Consider the following 22,897-nt stretch of genomic DNA (forward strand, 5'->3'; position numbering starts at 1 on the left):
TGCCTTAACTTTACCAACCTGACTGTATGCCTTCCTAGGGGCCTAAAATGGCAAGCTAATTAATAGGTAGCCAAAAGGCAGGAACTCCCCTTAAAGATTAATTCCACTTTTGTTGAAAAAAAAACATCCCCTTAGGGATTTTGACAAACTTTGGCAGATTCATACCTTTTTTTTAATTTTGAAGAAGTAGCTGTTTCTTGTCTGTGTCCATGTTCAGAGTGAATCTCTATAGATGTGTGTGTGTATATATATATATATATATATATATATATATATACAGTCATGGCCGAAATTGTTGGCACCCTTGATATTTTTCCTGAAAATCAAGTATTTCACACAAAAAAGGTATTGCATTAACACATGTTTTGCTATACACATGTTTATTCCCTTTGTATGTATTGGAACAAATATAAAACAGAGGCAGAAAAGCAAATATGACATAATGTCACACAAAACCCCAAAAATGGGCTGGACAAAAGTATTGGCACCCTTAACTTAATATTTGGTTGCACACCCTTTGGAAAACATAACTGAAATCAGTCGCTTCCTATAACCATCAATAAGCTTCTGACACCTCTCACCCGGAATTTTGGACCACTCTTCCTTTGCAAACAGCTCCAGGTCTCTCTTATTGGAAGGACACCTTTTCCCAACAGCAATTTTAAGATCTCTCCACAGGTGTTCAATGGGATTTAGATCTGGGCTCATTGCTGGCCACTTCAGAACTCTCCAGCGCTTCTTTGCCATCCATTTCTGAGTGCTTTTTGACGTATGTTTGGGGTCATTGTCCTGCTGGAAGACCCAGGATCTTGGACGCAAACCCAGCTTTCTGACACTGGGCCCTACAGTGCGACCCAAAATCCTTTGGTAATCCTCAGATTTCATGATGCCTTGCACACAGTCAAGGCACCCAGTGCCAGAGGCAGCAAAACAACCCCAAAACATCATTGAACCTCCACCATATTTTACCGTAGGTACTGTGTTTTGTTCTTTGTAGGCCTCATTCCGTTTTCGGTAAACAGTAGAATGATGTGCTTTACCGAAAAGCTCTATCTTGGTCTCATCTGTCCACAAGACGTTTTCCCAGAAGGCTTTTGGCTTACTCAAGTACATTTTGGCAAACTGTAGTCTTGCTTTTTTATGTCTCTGTGTCAGCAGTGGGGTCCTCCTGGGTCTCCTGCCATAGCGTTTCATTTCATTTAAATGTCGACGGATAGTTCGCGCTGACACTGATGCTCCCTGAGCCTGCAGGACAGCTTGAATGTCTTTGGAACATGTTTGGGGCTGCTTATCCACCATCCGGACTATTCTGCGTTGCAATCTTTCATCAATTTTCCTCATCCGTCCACGACCAGGGAGATTAGCTACAGTGCCATGGGTTGCAAACTTCTTGATAATGTTGCGCACTGTGGACAAAGGCAAATCTAGTTCTCTGGAGATGGACTTGTAACCTTGAGATTGTTGATATTTTGCCACAATTTTGGTTCTCAGGTCCTCAGACAGTTCTCGTCTCCTCTTTCTGTTGTCCATGCTTAGTGTGGCACAGACAGACACACAATGCAAAGGTTAAGTGAACGTCTCTCCTTTTTATCTGCTTTCAGGTGTGATTTCTATATTGCCCACACCTGTTACTTGCCCCAGGTGAGTTTACAGGAGCATCACATGCTTGTAACATTCTTATTTATCCGCAGTTGTGAAAGGGTGCCAATACTTTTGTCCAGCCCATTTTTGGAGGTTTGTGTGACATTATGTCGAATTTGCTTTCTTTCCTCCCTTTTTTTGTTTTGTCCCAATACACACAAAGGGAATAAACATGTGTATAGCAAAACATGTGTTAATGCAATACGTTTCGTGAGAAATACATGATTTCCTGGAGAAATATCAAGGGTGCCAACAATTTCGGCCATGACTGTATATATATATATGCATATGTGATTTTAGAATTGTAGCACTACCCCTTTAGGGATTGCTGATGAATTCACAATTCGTGATGAGATCTCCAGTGTCAAGCTTCCTCCTCTAACCAACATACCAGGCCCAACACCAAGCTCAACACTCTCCTCCTTTGACCCTGTTACCACCAAGGAAGTTACCAAACTACTTTACAAGGCCCACTTCACCACCTGTCCCCTGGATCCTGTCCCCTCACGACTGTTGCAGCCTCCTTCCTGCTCTATCCTAAACCCTCTAACCCACATCTTCAACCTCTCACTCTCCATGGGCACCTTTCCCTCCACACTCAAACATGCACTGGTTACCCCCATTCTCAAAAAAACCTTGTTGGACTACCTGTTTGAATAACTTAAGACCCATCTCCCTGCTCCCGTTTACCTCCAAGCTCCTCGAGCGCCTTGTTCACAACTGTATGAACTGCTACCTCACCGACAACAACCTTCTTGATCCCTGACAGTCTGGCTTCTGCACACAACATTCCACATAAACTGCCCTACTAAAACTCACTAATGACCTACTAACTGCTAAAACCAATGGCCATTACTCCATAATCATACTCCTTGACCTTTCCGCTGCCTGTGACACAGTCAACCACCCGCTCCTCCTCAGTAAACTCCACTCCATCGGCCTCCGTGACTCTGCTCTCTCCTGGTTCTCCTCTTACCTTTCTCAGCGCACTTTCAGTGTCACATACAACTCCTTTTTGTGACAGGAGTGACTTTTGGAGGTGGGGGGACCCCTGTATCATCTCCCCAAATCCCTCTTATGTGTAACGGCACCCTGTGCCTGTAAGGGGCGCAGGGTGCTCTGTCCGGATATTGTGTAGACATGTATTGGTTGGGTGTGGGGGTTGTCCATTGTTCACTGCCATGTGGTTGCCCCATTGTTTTATTGTGTCTTGCTTGCCAGCAAACTATTATGGGATGCATGTGTTCCCCTATTGTCTACTGCCACCTGGTGTATCCCATTGTTCTATTGTGTGTCTTGGTTTGGTGGGGGGTGTTTCCAGCAGCCCTTGCCTCCTGATGGGATGCCTGTTGATTTGTTTCCTGGTTGTATTTCCCCACCCTGTGTATATATCTTGTGTTTGTGTAAAAATAAATCAGTTGACTTCCTGTTTTAAGAGAGTCTGGTGCGGTCTTATTTCCTGTATGATCAGCGGTGGGGTCCATGGATGGTGTTCAGCCAGGGGAAACGGGAGTCTAATGAAAATACCCAAGTGCGGTCTGGGTCCGGTTCCGTTACACTCCACCTCCGCTCCTCTTCCCCTTTCTGTTGGGGTACCCCAAGGTTCTGTTCTTGGGCCCCTCCTTTTCTCTATACCTCCTCCCTGGGCCAACTGATAACCTCCCATGGCTTCCAATACCACCTCTATGCTGATGACACCCAGATCTATCTCTCCACTCCCCAGCTCACCCCCTCAATCTCCTCACGTATCACAAATCTACTAAGCGACATATCAGCATGGATGTCACATCACTACCTCAAACTCAATCCTTCAAAAATTGAGCTTGTAATATTTCCTCCTCCCCTATTCCCCACTAACGACTTTACCATTAAGATCAACAGCACAACCATTTGTCATTCCCCTCATCAAAGGGAGCTGGGCGTAATCCTGGACTCTGACCTCTCCTTTGGGCCCCACATCCACTCACTGGCTAAGTCCCGCCGCCTCAACCTCTGGAACATTTCCAAAATCCACCCCTTCCTGACCAATGACACCACAAAACAACTTATCCACGCCTTGGTTATATCCCGCCCCGATTACTGCAACTCCCTCCTCACTGGTCTACCATTACACAGGCTATCCCCCCTTCAGTCTATTATGAATGCTGCTACTAGACTCATACACCTTACGAACCGATCAGTGACTGCTGCCCCTCTCTGCCAATCCCTTCACTGGCTTCCACTAACCCAACGTATAAAATTCAAAATACTAACCACAGCTTACAAAGCCATCCACAACACTGCCCCTAGCTACATCGCCGACCACTTCCAAAGATACCGCCCAAATTGCCCACTCCGCTCCTCCCATGATATCCTCCTCTCTAGCTCCCTCATCACCTCCTCCCACGCTCGCCTCCAGGACTTCTCCAGAGCCTCTCCCATCCTCTGTCCCTACCACAGCATGTCCGGTTAGCCCCCACCCTGTCGGCCTTTAGGAGATCTTTGAAAACTCACCTCTTTAGGAAAGCCTACCCCGCCTCCACCTTAGAACTGTACTTGATCATCCCCTGCAGCTATCACCTTTTGTATCATCTCCCCCTTCCTTTAGATTGTAAGCTGCATGAGCAGGGCCTTCCTATTCCTTCTGTAATGAAAGTATTGTAAATGTACTGTCTCCCTTATATTGTAAAGCGCTGCGCAAACTGTTGGCGCTATATAAATCCTGTATAATAATAATAATAATAATTTGGGTCCCCCTATAGTCTTGCACAGCCTGTAATTTAGCATTTTTCCACACAAGCTCCCATCCGTAGACAGAAATCAATCCTTGAGCATTTATTTTGTTATTTTATTGAAGGGACTAGAACTTGGATATTGTAAGGGGTGTTTTGAGGGAGCATAGGCAGGACAGAACACACAAAGAAGATGGTAAACACACAAAGCTTTATTAAGGAAATGACAGTCACTCAATTGGGGTCTGCAGGTAGCGTGGCAGCACCCAGTCCAGGGGAATAGGAAGGAGAGGGCTCAAAATAAGTGTAATCTGTCCCCAAGGGGTGGCAAGGTTAGAGTCTCTAGCAATTTGTAATCCAAGTAGGGAGCAAAGGGGGAACAGAGTTCAAGGACAGTCCAGTGGGGATAAACAGGGGTGCATACACTCACGGCTCTAGCAGGGATGCCCGGGTTCACAGCAGGTGACAGTCCAGGGGGCGACCCACCTCAGCACACAACAGAGGGTCCTAACAACAGGTACCAGTCCTGAGTACCAGCAATGTACTCCGTGGGGAATAATCCTCTCAATCTTAGCATCAGCATCAGCAGTAGTAATAATCCTGCCAAGCGTTGGGTATTGCTGCAGCGTGTCAGTAGTGGGAATAATCCCCTCGATCTCCACCCCAGGGCAGCAGTATTAATAATAATTCCCCCCAGCTCAGGGGCGGCAATAATAGCCCTTTGGGGTCTTTTGCAGAGTGCTACCAGAGTCCCACCTCAGTGCAGACTTTCCTGGCAGCTGCACAGCGGTGAGGAAGTGCAAGACTCTCTCCTCAGGCCTCTTAAGGTTTGTCTGGAGCGTCCCGGGTCACCCTAGCAACCGAGGGCGGCGTGCCTCGTCGCCCTGCAACGAGGCATGCCCTCTTGACACTGGCCGTGCTCTCGGGAGCACGGCCTTTGTCCTCTGAGGAGTGCAACCCCCGGGAAAAACTGTGCCTAAGCTGTTTGTTGGGGCCGTGCGGCGTCAGTATGGCTGCTGTGGCCTGGGCTCCCTGGTGAGTTGCCCGCCCTCTTCCCCCCGGGACATGCAGGCTTCTCAGGGACAGGACAGGGGGGAGTGACGAAAGTCGCACTTCTCCTCCTGGATGGTCCGCATCAAAGGGCCGTGACAGGATGGGGGGGGGGCAGGAGGGGGAAGTTGCAGAGAGAAATAGAAGCAAGAGACATGCTGCCTAAACACGTGACAGTCAAGAGACAGGCGCCTGCACATTGTGACACTCCTCCCCCTTCCATTTCACAAGTGCCGGCAAGGGGGCCCAACCGGGTTCCCTTGAAGGCACTTGTGGGTCCTAACTCTGCTACTGTGGGTCCTGCTGGCGGGACAGACCGTCCACATTTTGGTGTTGACCTCCCCGTCTATACTGAATGGTGAAATTGTAGGGCGAGGCTCCATCGGGGGAGGTGCCAGTTGTCCCCGGGCACCCTATTTAACTACCAACTGCAGATAGCTGAATGACGGCTACACTGCGGCCGGCCAGTTTTGGGAGGGTGTCATATGATGTCCTCCTAGAACGCGCTCTCCTGCGCTCCCCCCGGGGGCGTGCACCCGGCGATCTGCGTGATCGCTGTGTCCTACGGACACAGCTGATCACGTGATGTGGTAAAAGGCCAATCACAGCGGCCTTTTACCACGTGATCAGCCGTGTCCAATGACACACTGATCACCAGGATATGCAATTGCCGGTTCTCGGCTGCACTTTCCTCACGCTGTCAGAGCATGAGGAAAGTACTGCCGAGAAACGGCAGTTGTCAGAGCAGGGATCGGCACCGATGATCAGTGCCCAGCAGTGCTACCCACCAGTTCCGCCCACCTGTGCCACCCAGCAGTGCCACCCACCTGTGCCACCCACCTGTACCCACCAGTGCCACCCACCAGTGCCCATCAGTGCAGCCCAACAGTGCTGCCAGTCAGTGCCACCAGTCAGTGCCCAGCGGTTGTGCCAGTCAGTGCCAGCAGTTGCGCTAGTCAATGCCCAGTGCCGCCAGTCAGTGCCCAGCAGTGATGCCAGTCAGTGCCACCTATCAGTGCTGTCTATCAGTGCTGTCTATCAGTGCCGCCTATCCGTGACACCTCATTAGTGCTGCCTATCAGTGCCGCCTATCCGTGCCACATCATTAGTGCTGCCTATCAGTGCCCATCAGTGCTGCCTATCAGTGCCCATCAGTGCCGCCTATTAGTGCCCATTTTCTTTAGGGCCTAAACTATGGCCAGGCACTCTTTTTCTACTGTAGCGTAAGCAACTTCCCTGTCTAGTAGTTTGCGGCTGAGGAAGGCGACGGGGTGTTCCTTGGCTGAGGACGGCCCCTAGGCCACAGGTGGAGGAGTCTGTCTGTACCAGGAAGCGTCTGTTGTGGTCAGGGGCGGCCAGGATGGGGTTGCTTGCCAGGGCTGACTTGAGGTCACGGAAGGCGGCGTCGCAGGCAGAGGTCCAATTCACCATTCTGGGGCTGCTCTTCCTAGTCAGGTCGGTCAGGGGCTGGGCCGTGGAGCTGAAATTAGGTAAAAATTTACGATAATAGCTGGCAGTTCCATGGAACGCCATCACTTGTTTCTTGGGCTGGGGGGTAGGCCAGTCATGGATGGTTTGGACCTTTGCGCGCTCAGGTTTCAATCCCCCCCCCACTCTGTGTCTGAGATACTGCACCTCAGCCATTCCTAGCTGGCATTTGTCCGGTCTCACTGTCAGCCCGGCCCCGCAGATGCGGTCCAGGATGGTCCCCACATGCGACAGATGCTCCTCCCATGTGTCGCTGAAGATGGCTATGTTATCTAGGTAGGCACACGCAAACCCTTGGCACCCCTCCAACAGTTGGCCCACGACCCGTTGGAAGGTGGATGGGGCGTTTTTCATGCCAAAGGGCATGACTAGGAACTCGTACAGGCCGAACGAGGTGATGAAGGCGGAGCGTTCAATGCCCTCCTTGGTGAGGGCGATCTGCCAGTAACCCTTACTGAGATCTAGGGTGCTGACGTATTGGTCCCCGGCGAGACGATCTAGTAGGTCGTTTATGCGGGGCATGGGGTAGGCGGCACTGACGGTGTAGTCGTTCAACCTCCGGTAATCCACGCAAAAGCGGGTGCTCCCGTCCTTTTTTGGCACCAGCACTACCGGGGAGGCCCAGGGACTATGGGAGGGTCGGACGATGCCGAACTGGAGCATCTCCGAGAGCTTGGCCCGGATGGCTGCCTTCATGGATTCGGGGACTCGGTAGGGGGCCTGCTGGATGGGCTTTTGACCGTGGGTCTCCACATGGTGGAGGATTAACCCAGTACGGCCCGGCCTCTAGTATGGCCCGCATCTGGATTGTTTGGCGGGGGCTCAGCCGAGCCCCCGTGGAAATCTGATCTATAGGGGTGGTGGATTTTGTGGCTTGCAAGAGGTCGGGCAGGGTCGCCTCATCGGCCTCCCCTGTGGAGGCGGGGCAAATGGCTAGCACGGGCAGATTCCTGTCATGGTACTCCTTCAGCATATTGATGTGGACCGTGCACTTCTGACGGCCTCAGGCATTGAGGCTAATGACATAGCTAGTCTCGTCTATTTTACGAAGGACCTTGTTGGGTCCTTCCCAGGTGCTGGAGCTTATTCTGGGGGTTGGGAACTATCTTGAGCACCTGCTGACCCTCGACAAACTCTCGGCTGCGTGCCCTGCGGTCGTACCACACCTTCTAGCGCGTCTGGGCCACCCGGAGGTGGTCGCGGGCCACGGCGGCCAGGCGGGTCAGTCGCTCCCGCAGCTCGAGTATGTAGGGGATGACTGGGCTACCAGTGTCCTCTATTTTCCCTTCCCAATGTTCCCGGAGCAGGGACAGGGTCCTTGCACCCTCCGCCCGTATAGCAGTTCAAAGGGGGAAAACCCCATTGACTCCTGTGGTACCACCTGGTATGCAAACAGCAGATGAGGGAGGAGCTTCTCTCAGTCTGCCTCCCCGTCAATGAAGGACCTCAGCATGCTCTTCAGGGTCCCGTTGAAGCGCTCGCAGAGGCCATTGGTTGGGGGTGATAGGTAGTTCTCCGGATCGCCCGCACGTGCGCCATAGGGATTGGACTACATCGGACATAAACTGGGTACCCTGGTCAGTCAGGATTTCGCTGGGGAAGCCTACCCGGGAAAAAACCGTGACCAGAGCCTCCGCCACCTTAGGGGCAGAGATGCTGGACAGGGTGACGGCCTCTGGGTAGCGGGTTGCGTAATCCACTACCGCGAGGATGTTTTCCCCGACCTACTGGGGCGGGCCAGTGGTCCTAGGATGTCTACGACTACCCTCTGAAAGGGCTCTTCAATGATGGGCAAGGGGCAGAGCGGGGCCTTGGGGTGGTCCCTTGGGTGTCCCTTCCTCTGACAGGTGTCACAGGTCTGGCAGAAGTGAGCGACGGACTGTGAGATACCTGGCCAATAAAAGGCTTGGGTTAGTTGCTGCTCCGTCCTCCTCTTCCCTGGGTGGCCAGCTACCGGGATCGCATGGGCGATCTGGAGCAGCGGGAACCTAAACAGTCTGGGCATGACCAGTTGTTTGGGGGCAGCATGAGACTGGCCCGGGCGGCTTGGGCCCGCCCGGCGGTACAGCAGCCCCTGCTCCCAGGTAAGGGTGGTGTCTGGGTTAGGTGGGGGGTCACTCACCTGGTCCATGAAGGGGAAAGGCCCCGTGGTAGTCTTGTCTGTGGGAAGACCTTGACCTACTTGGCTCCTGATCACAGCCCTGATGTACTGGCACTGCAGCTCCCCCAGATCGGGCTGCCGGCTTCTGGAGGGTTCATCCATTCACTGGGGGGTGGAGGCAGGGGCTCTTCTGCGGGGTTCAGCTCCAGGTAGTTGACAGGGCGGTTGAAGCGACGGCCCCTGGAGGTGGGGCAGTTGGCTTGGACGTGCCCCAGCTGGTTGCATCCATAGCAGCGGTGGTCCAGGGGTGGCCCTGTGAACCGGGCTCGGTATGGAGGCCCCACGGGATTTGCTGCAGTGGGCAGGGGGACCGCCTTGGCAGGGGTGGCTGCAGGATTGAGGGGTGGCCGGACGGGTGGCGGGGCCTTTGGCAGCTCGGAGGCCTGTCTTTTCCAATGGGGATTGATGGCAAGGACCTCGTCGGCCAGGGCAGCATCCTTCACAGGGGTGGTAGGGGCTCTTTCTCTTACCCATCCACGCACCTCCACAGGGCATTGAGCGGAAAATTGTTCTTTCAGGAAGGCCTGAATATTTTCCTCTCTGGTGCAGGCCTGCTCCCCTTCTGGCCACCGCCGGCAGGACTGCGACATCTTGTGAGCGTACATTTTGTAGGATGGCTCGGCATGGCAGGTCATAGAAACGCGCCCGGTGTGTCTCTGGGGTTACCGCGTAGTATTCCAACACGGTCTGTGTGACCCACGTGTAATCTCGGTTCTCTTGGGAATCCAGTGTACGGTAGGCTGCGGCTGCACCCCCTTCTAGCAGACCCACGAGTTGCTGTAGCCAATCTGTTTGCGGCACCTTCATGAGTTGGCACAAATGCTCAAAGTCTTGAAAAAAACCCTCCACATCCCCGGTGGCTTCGTTAAAGGGCTTAAAGTCTTTGCGGGGAGGGGGGGAGCCCACGGTCCTGGGGCTGGAGGGAAAACTTAGATTTCGGTGGCTCCCTTGGCTCTTCCTCTCATGGGTCCTCCCGATAGCCTCCCACTTGTCATCTACCGTGGCGTCTGACCCCAGGATGGCCGTCTCCTCTTCCACCCAAGCAAGCCAGGGGCTTTTGGATCCTTGGTTATGGCTTTCGGGGGAGGCCAGGGTTGGTCTGCTCTCCTCCCTTGCTGGAGTGCCTTGGGGGTCAGCCTCCTCAATGGCCGTGACCAGGTTTTCTTTGGCTAAGCCCCTCCAGGTGAGGGACAGCTCCTTGGCCCTCTCCTGCAAACATGACATAGTCTAGTTTCTGTACTCACTGGCCCGAGCCTGGTTCGGCATCAGCTGGCTCTCGTTATCTGCCATCTCTCTTAGTGTTCTGATCCCACTGCTGTCAACTAGTATGTGACTGAGCGTAGGCAGGACAGAACACATAAAGAAGATGGTAAACACACAAAGCTTTATTAAGGAAATTACAGTTACTCAATTGGTGTCTGCAGGTAGCGTGGCAGCACCCAGTCCAGGGGAATAGCAAGGAGAGGGCTCAAAATAAGTGTAATCCATCCCAAGGGGGGGCAAGGTTAGAGTCTCTAGCAATTTGTAATCCAAGTAGGGAGCAAAGGGGGAACAGAGTTCAAGGACAGTCCAGGGGGGATAAACAGGGGTGCATACACTCACGGCTCCGGCAGGGATGCCCGGGTTCACAGCAGTTGACAGTCCAGGGGGCGACCCACCTCAGTACACAACAGAGGGTCCTAACAACAGGTACCAGTCCTGAGTACCAGCATTGTACTCTGTGGGGAATAATCCTCCCAATCTTAGCATCAGCGTCAGCAGTAGTAATAATCCTCCCAAGCGTTGGGTATTGCTGTAGCGTGTCAGTAGTGGGAATAATCCCCTCGATCTCCACCCCAGGGCAGCAGTATTAATAATAATTCCCCCCAGCTCAGGGGCGGCAATAATAGCCCTTTGAGGTCTTTTGACGAGTGCTACCAGAGTCCCGACTCAGTGCAGACTTTCCTGGCAGCTGCACAGCGGTGAAGAAGTCCAAGACTCTCTCCTCAAGCCTCTTAAGGTCTGTCTGGAGCGTCCCTGGTTGCCCTAACAACCGGGGGCAGCGTGCCTCATCGCCCGGCAATGAGGCACGCCCTTTTGACACGGGTCGTGCTTTCGGGAGCGCGGCCTTTGTCCTCTGAGGAGTGCAACCCCCGGGAAAAACTGTACCTAAGCTGTTTGTTGGGTCCGTGCGGCGTCAGTATGGCTGCTGTGGCCTTGGCTCCCTGGGGAGTTGCCCGCCCTCTTCCCCCCCCCCCCCCGGACATGCAGGCTTCTCAGGGACAGGAGAGGGGGGAGTGACGAAAGTCGCACCTCTCCTCCTGGATGGTCCGCATCAAAGGGCTGTGACAGGATGAGGGGGGGGCAGGAGGGGGAAGCTGCAGAGAGGGAGAGAAGCAAGAGACATGCTGCCTAAACACGTGACAGTCAAGAGACAGGCGCCTGCACATTGTGACAGGTGTATATGATGCCCAAGGGGACCGATATCTGAGAACAACTTCCTGAACTATTCACAGATTCTCTCCTCTGTCACAGTCTCTGTTGCAATGCTAGCCAGCAGCTCCAGTTGTACTATCCCAGACCCTAAATGTACTCCTCTTCACCCAGCAATCTGGAGACATTCTTTCTAAGCAGGGGATCTGGCCCCTGTTTCTTTAAATGGGTAACAGTCCCTAGTAGGGGGTTAATCTGGTTTCCCACCAGAGTGCTCCTTCCCCTATCTGCCCAGGGGGTGCAGGTGTATTCACTCAGATCCTTATCGGTACGGCTTGTGGAATGGTTGCTGCTACCAGGTCTATCAGCTGGGCTGCTCCTTCCCTGCCATACAGGTGGTCCTCTCTCAAGGAGCCAATGAGTCCTGAGTTTTCCTCCTTTCCAGCTCCAGGCTCGCAGGCAGGCCCCATCCCACTAGGTGTCCTGGCAGCCTTCTTCCTCCAGCCTCACATCTTCCTGCCCCACACTCCTCTCCTACCACCACACTCCTGCTACTGAGCAGTCTCCACTTTTAAGGGAATCCCAGCCTCTTGCCAAGCCTCCTGCTGGGGATTGGCAGAGGTCCCTCAAGAGTGTAGCCAGCCACTCCTCAGATCCATCCACTGCCTCCAAGACCCTCCTTTGAAAGCCTCAGAGCAGAGGGGAAATTCCAGATGGGCTGGCCTGCAGAGTCTCTCAGTCCTGGACAGAGTTTGACCCCTCTGACTATCTCGCCTGAGCTGTTAATCAGCTCCTCAATAACCACCAGGGTCTAGCTCCCCCTAGCTAAACTAGGAGGGTGCTACAAAATTAATAATCAGTTGCTGCACCTGCAGGGCTCTAATGAAGAAAGTGTCAGGGTGTACATCCCTTTAGACTTATTTCCCCTTTGGGAGTATATAACCAAAAATGACATTTCTATTGGAGGGGATGCCCAAAATCTGACTTGTATGTTAGGCCCCTTTCACATGGGGCGGACCTGTCAGTGGATCCGCTTGCTCAGAAGGGGATCTCTCTTCTGATCCCTGCTGAGAAAGCAGATGACAGGTCCGTCTCTGCTCCTCTGCTGCAGAGTGGACACAGACACCGCCTGTTTGTTTCCAGCTGACTGCCATCCCATCTGATCCAACGGATGGAAGGAAGGGGAATAGATCCCCATCCGTCTTTTTGGCAGATCGAATTGGATGTTGGTGGGTGAAAACAGACACATGCTGCTCCATAGAGTAGAATAGAGGACCCGATCGGAACGCCCATGTGAAAGGGGCCTTAGTGCAGAATTCTCTGAAAATCAGTAAGCCAATCACACAAGCAGGAAATGGGGGCATTCTGTAAACTGTGTACAGAAGGCCTCCAGGTTGCCATATTGAATTGCATTTTACAGAAAATCACAGGGCTACAGATTGAAAAGGAAAGTTAATTTTTAATAGTATTCAATTACAGTATGACTTGTGTCACAATTATACTGTATATGCTATATTTTTATTTGCTTTTTTTCCCACAAAGGTGAAATTACCCTTTTACGAGCTCTTAATACCCCATTACATAGTTTGTGTAAACTACACTCAAATTGAAGCTGCAATATCTATAAAATTTAGGGTTCACACTCATGAGCATAGAAGAGGAGATTTCAGCCAAACAATTCTTACTGGTGTTTAAACATTCTTTTTTTTTTTTAATTTCTGCTTTCTTTTTCCAAGTGAAACAAGAAGATATGCTTCCTACAGGGTTGTTACCTATGCAAAGTGATATAATTGAAGATTATGCTGGGGATGCTATAAAGGAATTACCAATGTTAAGCAGGTAAAACATGTTATTGTTACATATTACATATTTAATGCTCTGTTATGAATACTGTGTTGTTTCCAGGGGCGGACTGACCATTAGAGCACTCGGGCACTGCCCGAGGGTCCGGAGTCAGTAGGGGGCCCCATGAAATGCCCCTGGTACATTTCATTGGCTTTTTCATAGGCTTTTTTGGGTGTGGGCGAGGACACAGGGGCCCCATGATCCCCTATTGCCCGGGGACCCCATGAGTTGTCAGTCCTCCCCTGGTTGTGTCTTTTTTGTGAGGAGTGTGGGGATAATGTTGTGTTAAAATTTATATAAGCCCAATCACTAAAATAATTAGCATGTTATTGTAATTTCAAAAGTAATTTTCAGTAATTCTAATTTTGAAGCTTTCATTAAAATAGTACATGGCAATCCTGTCATGAAAGTCCATGCTTGGGCCCTTCCTGTTATAGAGTGACAGCACCCTCTCCCTGTCTTTCAAGTTTGTCCCTGTGTTGTCACTCTATCACTTAAATTTCCTTTATTCCACATTCTGATGCTCAGTTTGAACTTCATCAAGTCGTCTTCACCACGTCTAGATGCCTAAATGCATTGAGTTACTGCCATGTGATTGGTGTATTAGCAATTTGTGTTGCCAAGCAATTGAACAGGTGTACCTAATAAAGTGGCCAGTGAGTGTATATTTTGACTAGATAAATTTAATGACCTTTTTTTGTTCATGTTCACAAAAATGCTCCATTATTTTATTCTTTATATTTTGTTATAATTTAGCGATGATCCTGTTTTTTCTTCGCTGTTAAGAAAAAAAACATATGATGAACTGAAGCATTGGCATACAGGTCGGCCACTTAGTGACGATTATGACAGGACAAAGAATGAGCAACGTGGTAAGGCGTAAACAGAACAAACTATATAGAGCCATTATATTGATTTCATTACTGATTAGGTAAAATAAATCAATATTCATTGATTAGGTAAATATTAGGTAAATAAATATGTTATTGAGCTAGAATTGCTAAACCAATCAGCCCTCTGCACATTCCCTAAACAGTTTCAGACTTTTGACTTGCTAGACAGGCCCAGAAAAACTCCTGAAAAGTACCTTATGTGTGTCTAGCTATTTCCTGCCCAGCCTATAGTAAAATGACGGCCGGGCGAACCTCTCGTCCCTCCGGTAGGGCATCATTTGACATCCTTCCTGAATCGTGGCTTGCGTGTGCCCGTAGGGCCACGCTGTAGCAAGATCTGTCACCAACTGTGTACCTCGGACACGGCCGATAACAGATCTGTGTACCGGCCCCATTGCCAGTACCATTTGACCTGCTGTGACCAATTCAGCAGGTCACATGAAAGTTGTATACAATGGATGGCTTCCTTTCATTCCATCCATTGTATACAAGTGTGTCTAGCTGTGAATGGTCACAGTGATCACATGCACAGGCTGGGCCAATCACAGCCCATCTGTGTAATGTGATTAGCCGTGGCCAATCACAGCTAATCACAACAAAAAACCTCAATTAATCGATTTCACTTAGTTAAATGCTTGCTTATAGCAAAGAAATTCTTTGCTTTAAGCAATCAAATTGTGTAAAAAAAACAAAATACTGATCACTTCCCCAAAGTAGTACAATGTGCAGGAAGAGCGCTTCCTGCTTCAGTGATCACTGTGACAGCAAATCTCAGTGATCATTCTGTGTAATTTGGTTCTGGTTCACACATATGGGGTACATGTGTAAATCACACATTTCTACACCCAAAACATGCTGCTGAAATAGGCCTGGTTCACACCAGTGCTTTTCACTTTATGCAGAAACACCGTTTAACATGGTTTCCTATGGGACACATTCGCATCTATGTGTTTTTGAAAAGGGTCAGAGACTTTTTTTAAACGCAAAACATTGCATTTTGGTTCAATAAACTTCAATGGAGACACTGCAGAAAAGGTGTGTAGTGCGTTTTTTAATGCTATTTGCAAAACACATTAAAAAAAGTAAAATGCAAAACGCAGTGCAGAAATGAACAAAACACAAACTGCATTGGCGTGAACCAGGCCTTACAGACATACTTCATCTAAAAGGTGTGCAAAAACAATATCTCTGTAGTGATCAATACAAAAATATGTGTGTAAAAAAAAAAAAAGTTAACTCATATTAAACCATAATGAGCAATGTGCATCAAATAAATGGTGAAATAGCAGTCCCATAACAAATAATTCACTTATGAATAACAATGATGTTAATGTTAACTCTCCTCACTGATATAACTTCAGCTCCCCGCACCCTGCTTTTCAGAGCTGAGAGATCCTGTGTAAATTCTGCACTTTGAATGGATGTAGGAGAAAAATGGATGTAGATAAACAGGTACACCTTATGTAGAAGGATTTGTTTCATCTCTGTGTATCCCCTGAAGCCAGTCACTTCACTGGGTATGTGTGAGGGTTTACAACCACTTTAATCTAATTATAACAGATGTTAAACTCACTGGCCTGCACTGTAGTTGCCAGCTTCTTCAGCTTAACAGCTAGTACAATCAGAAAAGTTCACTAACAGACCTTGCTATTTATGAATTCATTTTATTTTTTCTTTAAATCTCTACTTGCATGGCTAATTATACAGAATAATTTGAAACAAGTTTTTTTGGGCAGATGTTCTGAAAGACAAAAAGGCATTAAAACAATACCAAAAACTCCAGCTACATAATTATCGATATGGGCAGACGTTAGGGGTGAAAACATCAACAAAAATAGCAGTAAAAGATGATCAACCGGATGAGAAAAAGTATGTTCATAAAGCTTCTGCTAAGAAAAAACCACCTCAGGTGAGTACCGTACTGATCACATTATAAATGTCTGTTCACAATTAAAGAGAAACTGTGCATGTCAATTGTATTACACGTATATTTTAAAAAAGGTTTTCAAGATGTGTTATGTCTTTTTTCATTATTTGTATATATATTTTTTTACAAACATTTCTATCAAGTGCCTTTACTGTGTTTGCAGTACATTGTGGGGTTTCTAATAGGAAAGCCCAGCACTGGCTGCATAGTTGACTGCATTCACAGACTGAGGAGGGGGTTAGTCCCTCCTCTCACTGTGTGTTCACATGTGTGTGCCTGTGTTTGTTAAAAATAAATAATATATTAATTAACATAAATAAACAGAATTTTTTTTAGTTCTGAGTAGAATAGAGTTGAATCTTTGATGCTGTAATCATCTAGAGCAGTGGTCTTCAAACTGCGGCCCGGGGGCCGGATTCAGCCCTTTGATTGCTTTTATCTGGCCCTTGGGGCACTCTTTTATCCACTGATGCCAACAATGGGGCATAATGCCTCCCACTAACACCAATTATGGGGCACAATTTCTCCAAATGACACCAATTTTGGACAAAATACCTCCCACTGACAACAACAATGGGGCCCAATTCCTCACAATGATTAACAATGGGGCCCAATGACACCAATGATGGGGCACAATTCCTCCCAATGACACCAAAGAAGGGGCATGGTTTATTCCCACTGATGTCAGGATATTATCTACTCCCGATGGCTACACTCCAGCCCCCCTAAAGTCTGAAGGACAGTAAACTGACCCTTTGTTTAGAAAGTTTGGAGACCCCAGTTCTAGAGGAGCATAGTCAGGAGGCGTTCAAGCTGAACTTCTCTATATAGTGGCTGGGTTCCGGTGTGTGGCGTGTGGCGTTTCCACCTTCTGTCTTCTGATCTATTTCAGCTAGTTTGGATAAGCTTGTTTACATTGGCACCTGATTTGTGCCTTGGACTGCAGGGGAAAGTGCCCGTTTTTTACTTGTAATGGTGTGCTGCATATCTGCCTTCTCCTCCTCCTCCTCAACCCCCCCCCCCAGACCTCCCCTCTGTCCTCCTCAGACCCATCTCTTCTCCTCCGATCCCCCTCCCTTCTTTAGGCCCTCCTTAGACTTCCCCTTTCTCCTCCTCAGACCCCTTTCTCCTCCTCTGCACATCCTCCGGCTCACACTGCATTTTTTTTCCTCTGTGTCTAGGGCCCAACTAGAGATCCTGCACATGGGCCCAGTGATCTCATAAAACTAAAAATAAAACTTTCTTCATGTATCCTATGTTAAGGTCTGCAGCCAGTAGAACATGCAATATGGATAGAATTACCCATCCTCTCACCCTATAAGACTGATCACATACCTGGAAGGAGACTGAGATGTTCAGGGCGGTCTCCTTTGCTTCTTTAGCTCAAGAGCCCCTGGAAGTGCGAAAAACAGTGCTAAGTTGTAGGAGTTCCACGAGTTCTGGATTGAGTTCCTTCATGAATGGATGAAGGTTAAGTCAACACAGTTGGACAGAACCAGCAGGATGTTCAGCAGAAGCCACAGACAGTGATGAATGAAGAATCAGAGTATCAAAGCTGATATAGGCAGGTAGTGGTGTCCCACATAGGAGACAGCAGTCAGATCACACAGCAGGCCAGGATGGACTTCCAGTGTATATTGAAGTACCAAAGTAAAGGTAGTAGCAGGTCAATCATTAAATCGTAGATAGGATAAGGGTAAGAAACATAGTCAAGGTCAGGAACCAGAAGATAAGAAGTCTAAAGGCAGGTCAGAAGCAAAGCTGGGTCTGCAATGGTAAATACACAGCAAGCACAGGTCCAGTCACAGGTAATCTAAGTCAGCACTGACTCTGAGCTAGGGTGTGCTTTAAATAGGCTGTTTGACACCAAGTTAACGCTGGGTATGCTTGTGCATGCTCTGTGAAACACATGCACAAATGTATACATACTTGTATGCAGGAACACATCCATCCACAAGTCTGTGAGCAGTAGACATGTGCAGTTTGTTTCATTCCGAATTGAAATTCGGACAAATTTTCCATTATTCAGAGATTCGGATGTATCCAAATTCTGAATTACAATGGTAACAAATTTAAATGAATCTGAAATAACGAAATATAATTCAATAAAATTGAACAGAAAATAAAGAAATAGAATAGAAAATAAAAGAATAGAGGAAAAAAGAACAGAATAGAAAATAAAAGAATAGAACAGAATACAGTAGAAAATATAGAAATTAAACAGAACAAAATAGAATAGAAACTAAAGGAATGAAAAATAATAGAATTCATTAAAATAGAATAGATTAAAATAAGATTAGAATAGAAAGTCAAAGAATAAAATAGAAAGTAATAGAATCAATTAGAATAGAATAGAAAATATTACAGTAGAAAATCAAAGATAGAATAGAAAATAATTGAGTAAAACAGAGCAAAATAGAACAGAAATTAAAGGAACAGAATAGAATCAACTAGAATAGAATAGAATAGAAAAGATTAGACTAGAACATAAAAGAATAGAAAACATTAGAATAGAGAATCAAAGAATAGAATAGTATATAAAAACAATATTCACATTTTGAATAGAATGAATTTGAATTTGAACAGAATGCATTAAAATAGAATATAAAATAATAGAAAAGAATAGAATAGATTAGAAAAGACTAAAACACTTTACAAAAAATTGTGAGCTGCGCTATGGTGAAGTGAGTAGTGATTAACAAGGGCACTGTGAAAATTTTGCTGAAATAGAAATTTCCAATATGGTCACGCAACTCTTCATATAGCCTATATACAATCAAAAACACATGGATTGTGGATTAGGGATTGTAACGTTAGAATTATTATCAAAACTGTTAGAATTATTATCGAAACCGTTAGAATTGTTTTCGAATTAGTTCGAAATTTCAAAATTGGTCGAATTCGAATAAATGGCATGAATTTAAAAAACAAATTTAATCGAACAAAACAAAATTAGTCAAATAACAAAAAAAACTATTTTTTTTAATTTTGCACTTGAACAAAACGAAATTAGTCAAATAACAAAAAAAAACTATTTTTTTCATTTTGCACTTGTCTAGTGAGCAGAGCCATGTGCTAGCAAATGGGTGTATGCCAGAGACAGCTGGCTAACAGGTATTCCCAGATATCTGAGTTCCCTGACTTTCTTTCCCTAACCTTTTTAGAACAAAAACAGACCAGAAATCAGACAAACGTAAAGAATAAAGGATGATATAACCATAGCATATCCACCATATTCATAATTCCATACACTAGAGTTCATTAGCCTACCAGACTTAACAAACATTTAGATTGACTCTAGCCCAGAAGATGAATCTTTTGCAGCTTGTTTGACTACAATCTTGTTTTTTGATTTATTAAGCAGGCTAAACAATAGAAATTCAGCCTATGACTGAACTTGCGATCCTTGAAACACAAGTGAATTTACACTTTTGTTTTCCTGAGATTTTGTCAAAGAATGTTGTTGTGATGGGAGTGACTTTTGGGGGTGGGGGGACTCCTGTATCATCTTCCCAAATTCTTATGTTTAACTCACCCTGTTCCTGTTAAGGGGGCGGGCTGATGATGTGTTTCCTGTAGCCCTTCCCATTGATGTGGCGGGCTGATGATGTGTTTCCTGTTCCTGGCTGTGTTTCCCCGCCCTCTGTATATATATTGTGTTTTGTGTAAAAATAAAGGAGTTGACTTCCTGTCTTATACAGAGTCGGGTGCTGTCTTATTTTCTGCATGATCAGCGGGTGGTGTCCGGGGATTTGTGTTCGGACAGGAAAGCTGCAGTATAATGGAAAATACCCAAGTGCGGTCTGGAGTCCGGTTCCGTTACAGTTGTTTTTTAGCAGTGTTAGCAAAAGAACTTATGCGCTGCCACTGGCTTGTCCTATAAATATTGCTACCACCTACATCTGCTGTGTTCCCACACCTATAAAGGAAAAGTACACTAATTAAGTGCAGCACTGGCCTTAACACTAAATATGAGTGAACAAAATAAATAATGTAATCTCAAACAGATAAGTGATGTTACCTCCAGTACGTGAGATTGATTGCTTTTAGCTTACTACATATTTTTCTAGTGACATGCTGGTCTTTATATATGTGAAATTGAGTGAAATTCCTTTAAAAATATAGCATTACTTTATTTTAAATTATATTGCACCATTTGCAATCTCTCATTTTTTGGAGTGTTGCCTCTGTATGTGGAGGGAGGAACAGGATCTCTTAAAGGGCCCTACACATGCCATCTCTTACCTCCAGTGTGCATCCTGAAAGACGCAAGTACCGCCAGTGATCCCTGAGCTGAGGATTTAGCACATGAGACTTATGTATATATTATATAGGTCCACTCCTAAAGGTGAGCAAATAAGATGCACAGTGGTGGAACCCAGGGCCGGTGCTTCTACTAGGCAAAATAGGCCGCTGCCTAGGGCGCACTGCCACCTAGGGGCACCTGGGCGAAGCACAGGCCGGAACTCCATGTGGGACACAGGCACATCATGCATAATCCTCCAGCTGAGAGGAGGGACTGCAGAGGGGAGGAAGAAAGGACAGAGGAAGATGCTGAGTGTCTGGGACCAGTGTAGCAGCTGAGCTGCCAATCCTTCCAGTGGTCCTCTCAGACTCAGTCTCTTTTTTCAACACACTGCTATTATTTTGAACACAACTGTATATATATTTGCTTGAGATTATACTATATATTTTTTCACTCACATACAGTCTTAGTGGCAGTACTGCACTTAATCATTGTGTAAGTTTTTAGCAAATGAAAGAGTGAAGGCCAACAAGGTGAAAAGTAATTGCAAAAGGTTATCTATAGGCGTGTGCAAGGGGTGTGTCGAGTGTGCTTGGCACACCCTAATTCAGGGGTCGGCAACACATCGATTTTGATCTACTCATCAATCACAGGCTGTGATGGGTAGACCATGATCCTTCCTTACCAACCCCTAGAACCTGGACAGGAGGGGCAGCATTTACTGGAACTGTTCTGTATTTTCCTCCTGCAGCAGCTGAAAGATGGCTTCTCCTACATTATTATTATTATTATACAGTGTTTATATAGCGCCAAAATGTTTGCTCAGCGCTGTACAATATAGTGGGGGACAGTACATGAGACAATACAGTAACAAAACAATATACGAGAGGTTCGAGGGCCCTGCTCTTTCAAGCTCACAATCTAGGAGGGAGGGGATATTGGTACAGGAGGAAGTGGCTGTGGGGGATGGAGTGGTAGGAGGAGTGGAGGCGATCGGCTGGTAGGTGATGGTGGGGTAGGCTTCCCTGAAGAGATGGGTTTTCAGGGTGCGCCTAAAGATGAGGAGGGTAGGTGACAGTCTGATGGATTGGGGTAGTAAGTTCCACAGGATGGGGTAAGTCCTGGAGAAGTCCTGCAGTCGGGTGGGTGAGGAGGAGACCAGGGAGCTAGAAAGTAGGAGGTCTTGTGAGGAGCGAAGAGTACGGGTTGGGTGGTATTTGGGTATCAGATCGGTGAGGTAGTTTGGGGCAGTGTTATGAATTGCTTTCTATGTCAGTAGTTTGAATTTAATGCGTTGGGCAATCAGAAGCCAATGGAGGGAATGACAGAAGGGGGTGGCAGAAGAGGAGCAGTTGGTAAGGTGGATGAGTCTGGCCGCTGAGTTCAGGAGATAGATTGAAGCAGGGATAGTCTGTGATGAGGTAGGCCGGTGAGGAGGGAGTTGCAGTAGTCGAGTCGTGAGATAATAAGGGAGTAAATGAGTTGTTTAGTAGTGTCTGGGGTTAGGAACGTACGTATTTTGGAGAGGTTGTAGAGGTGGAGCCTGCATGAGTTAGCCAGCGATTGGACATGGGGTTGGAAGGACAGATTTGAGTCTAGAGTGACACCTAGGACTTTGGCTTGCGGGGTGGGGCTGATGGTGGCGTTGTTGGTCGTGATGGAGAGGGTGGGGGCGCAGGCTGGGGGTAAAATTAGGAGCTCGGTTTTGGAAAGGTTTAACTTGAGGAAGTGGAGTGACATCCAGTCTGATATGTCGTTCAGTAGGCAGGTTATTCGGGAGGAGACTGAAAGGGTGAGGCGAGGGGTAGAGAGGTAGATTTGTGTGTAGTTGAAGCCGTGGGAGTGTATCAGTTGGCCAAGGGAGGAGGTGTAGATGGAGAAGGAGCCCGAGGACAGAGCCTTGGGGGACCCCAACAGAGAGGGGGAGGTGGTAGCATTATAGGTAACACTGAAGGTGCACTTGGATAGATAGGAGGAGAGCCAGGAGAGAACGGAGTCTCTGATGCCAAGGGAGTATAGTTTATTAAGGAGGAGGGGGTGGTCAACTGTGTCAAAGGCCGCGGAGAGGTCAAGGAGTAGGAGGACTGAGTAGTGGCCATTAGCTTTGGTGGTTAGCAGATCATTAGTGATTTTGAGTAGGGCGGTTTCGGTGGAGTGTAGGAGATGGAAGCCAAACTGTAGTGGATCAAGGAGGTTGTTGTCATTGAGGTGGGAGCTTAGGCGATTGTAGACTAAGCGCTCGAGGGGTTTGGATGAGAATGGCAGCAGGGACATTCCTTCCTGCTGTCATTCAGCTCCCACAGGACCACAATACAGGAGATTGGTATAATTTATATGCCACCTCCACCACCCCTCCTGTTCCTATTCCTCTTATTTCTGCGGCCCCTTCCTTTTCTGAATGAACACAGTGAGCGATTGTTACTTAATCACTCATGATCACTCACTATGTTCATTCATAACTGAAGCATGGTAAACTGTTTGCTATGCTTCAGTTTGTGAATGAACAGGAAGCTGCAGAGCACA

At 47.6% G+C, this 22,897-nt stretch overlaps 1 protein-coding gene across 1 annotated transcript in view; it reads left to right on the forward strand.

Moving 5' to 3' along the window:
• The window catches only part of LOC149468210 (putative ATP-dependent RNA helicase DDX60), a 258,721-nt gene that overhangs the window by 58,160 nt on the left and 177,664 nt on the right, over window positions 1-22,897 (forward strand). The window contains exons 10-12 of the mRNA XM_089670346.1: window positions 13,200-13,302; window positions 14,065-14,180; window positions 15,938-16,110. Of these exons, the coding sequence (XP_089526472.1) occupies window positions 13,200-13,302; window positions 14,065-14,180; window positions 15,938-16,110 (392 nt within the window). The remainder of the gene's footprint in view (window positions 1-13,199; window positions 13,303-14,064; window positions 14,181-15,937; window positions 16,111-22,897) is intronic.

Source organism: Staurois parvus, unplaced genomic scaffold (genome assembly GCF_062004578.1).
Source record: "Staurois parvus isolate SC_StPar_1 unplaced genomic scaffold, SC_StPar_1.0 ptg000090l, whole genome shotgun sequence".
Classification (NCBI taxonomy): Eukaryota; Metazoa; Chordata; class Amphibia; order Anura; family Ranidae; genus Staurois; species Staurois parvus.